Source organism: Hypomesus nipponensis, chromosome 13 (genome assembly GCF_054491055.1).
Source record: "Hypomesus nipponensis isolate SF chromosome 13, ASM5449105v1, whole genome shotgun sequence".
NCBI lineage: Eukaryota > Metazoa > Chordata > Actinopteri > Osmeriformes > Osmeridae > Hypomesus > Hypomesus nipponensis.
In genome coordinates, this window is record NC_140373.1 from 11,297,501 (window position 1) to 11,299,940 (window position 2,440).

Here is a 2,440-nt window from a genome sequence, read left to right on the forward strand (position 1 = left end):
GCTCTCGTTGTGGATCCATTTGAACTCCAGGGGCCAGCTGCCCTCGGCCATGCAGGTCAGGACCAGACGGTTCCTCTCCAGGTGCAGCTGGCTCCTCACCGGCTCCGTCTTGAAGTAGGGAGGCACGTCATCTGGGAGGGGGAGAAAGGGGGGGGAGGGAGAGACGGAGGGGGAGAGAGGGGGAGAGAGAGAGACAGAGAAAGAACAAAAGAAAAGAAAGAAAGATAAAAGGAAGGAGGGAGAGAGAGGGCGGAAGGAAAAAGAGGGTAAAAAAAAGAGGGGGTAAGTCACACGTTTGTACACAAGTGATACAGCTCAACGGAGCTGAACACGGTTAAGCCACACTGTGGTCACACCAATTGTTGTCCGCTGCCAAGATAACTGTCACGTTCCTGGATATGCGTGTGTGTGTGATCTGAAGGTGTGTTATATACCACACGTCTGAGGTGGTGTCTAAAATGCAACACCACCCACGGCAGATAACGGGGCCTCGGCGAGGCAGAGGAGAATTGGACCTGTGTCGTCTCAACGTGTTCTTCACGGTAGCAGAACCCCCCCCCCAAAAAAACAAAACAAAACACCTGACATATAGTGAGGGAGGGAGGGAGGGCATGAAATCCTGCTCCCCCCACCCCCCACCACCCCAATTCCTGTTGTTGTTCTTTCGATGTGTTTCCAGTGTTCTCAAAACAGGGAATGAGAAAAACCAAGCAGAAGATGGTCCCCTGAGAATACAGAGTATAGCTGACCCGAGTCCACACACACACACACACACACGCACCGTGTTCAGATAGCTCTCTCTGCTAGATGATGTTGCTATAAAGATCCAGCACTGAGGATGATTGTAAATGCAGACCAGATTAATTGGATGGTTGGATAACATAATTATGGAATTGACTGATAATCAGACATTAAAATTAAACTGTCAAGATGATCTATAAGGCTGGTATTTTAGGTTTCCACCATTCACGGGAGGTCTCGGGATGAAGATAAGGCATGGAGAGAGGGAGGGAGAGAGTGAAAAAAAAAGAAAAAAAAAGAAAGTGAACAATTTACAAAAAAACTGTTTAAGACCAGAGAGAAAGATAGAGAGAAGAGAGCAATAAAGAGAGAATGTGAGGAGGAGCACAACGGAAAGAGAGACAGAGAGAGGAAAAGGAAGAGAGAGAGGGAGAGAGAGGGAGGGAGAAAGAGAGGGGGGAAGAGAGAGAGAGAGAGACAGAGAGACAGAGAGACAGAGAGACAGAGAGAGAGAAACCGTCGCAGAGAAAGAGCTCAGTGGAGGGGGTGTGGGCGAGGGATGGAAAGTGGGCCGAGAGACCATGGAGCAGAGGTGTGTATCGGAGAGGGTGTGAAGGCCTGGTGTTTGGTAGTGCTGTCTGTCTGCCTGCCTGCTCTGCGTGGGGTAATGCCAGCGTGCTGGGAAGTGGGAGGGGAGGTTATGAAAATGAGGGAGATTTGAGGGCCGCGTTAGCAATTTGATTAGACGGGCGAGACTAATTGTTCCCCTGGTGATCGGGGCCTGTGCTTTTATCTGCAATGGAGAGATAAAGTGAGAGAGTGAGAGAGAGATAGAGAGAGAGACAGAAGGCAGGGGAACAGAAGGGGGGGGGGGGAGACCAGAGCACACACACACACACGCCCGCCGGCACACTCACACTGTCAAGGTTTAACCACTCCGACACACAGCACAAAGCAATCGTGTGTGTGAGGAAGGTTCCAGAGTAGCTCCTCTTCGTACACCAGCTCCCCTCCCAGACCCACTCCCCACTGACCTCCGGCGGAGTACTCAAATGTGTGTGTGTGTGTGTGTGTGTGCGTTGGGGGGGTTCATAACACAGTCTCGACCAGAGAGTCAATTAAACCTGCTCTCTTGTTAATGAGAACAGTGCAAGGTACAAATGCTGGCCCTGGGGGTGAACATTCATAATAGAACAGGACTTATCTCATTTCTATAATAGGGGATGGGGGGGAGGGCTCTAAGTAGCAGGTCACTGTGGGCTCCTTACACACGCCTCAACGGGTGTGCTCTGTCCTCCAGCTCTCACACACCCTGTGAAACATACACTGACCCAGACCGAAACACACACAAAAACACACGAAACAAGAGGACTGAAACACCATCAGGCTCCCCTGTAGGTCTCCAAACAAGCCATGTTCCGGAAGGCAGGGAGATGAACTGGGCCTTGACCATACTGAGGCACTGGTTGTACAGCACCAGACACACACCTGTGTGGCACTATACACACACTCACACATTTCCCAGCAGGCCGTGGCGCTTCTGGTGGCAGCCGGGAGCAACCTCTTCCAGTCGATCCCCAGGAGTCGACCACTCCGAGACAAGACATGCATATTTCATCTGCAGCCTGAGGCCTGGTGGTTAAACACACACACACGCACACACACACACACACACACACACACACACACACACACACTC

General features: G+C 51.3%; 1 protein-coding gene across 1 annotated transcript in view; it reads right to left on the bottom strand.

Moving 5' to 3' along the window:
* Window positions 1-51, bottom strand: part of sdk2b (sidekick cell adhesion molecule 2b) — a 63,899-nt gene extending 63,848 nt beyond the window's left edge. The window contains exon 1 of the mRNA XM_084670095.1: window positions 1-51. This exon is cut by the window's left edge and continues 29 nt beyond it. Within this exon, the coding sequence (XP_084526221.1) occupies window positions 1-51 (51 nt within the window).
* Window positions 52-2,440: the final 2,389 nt, after the last annotated feature.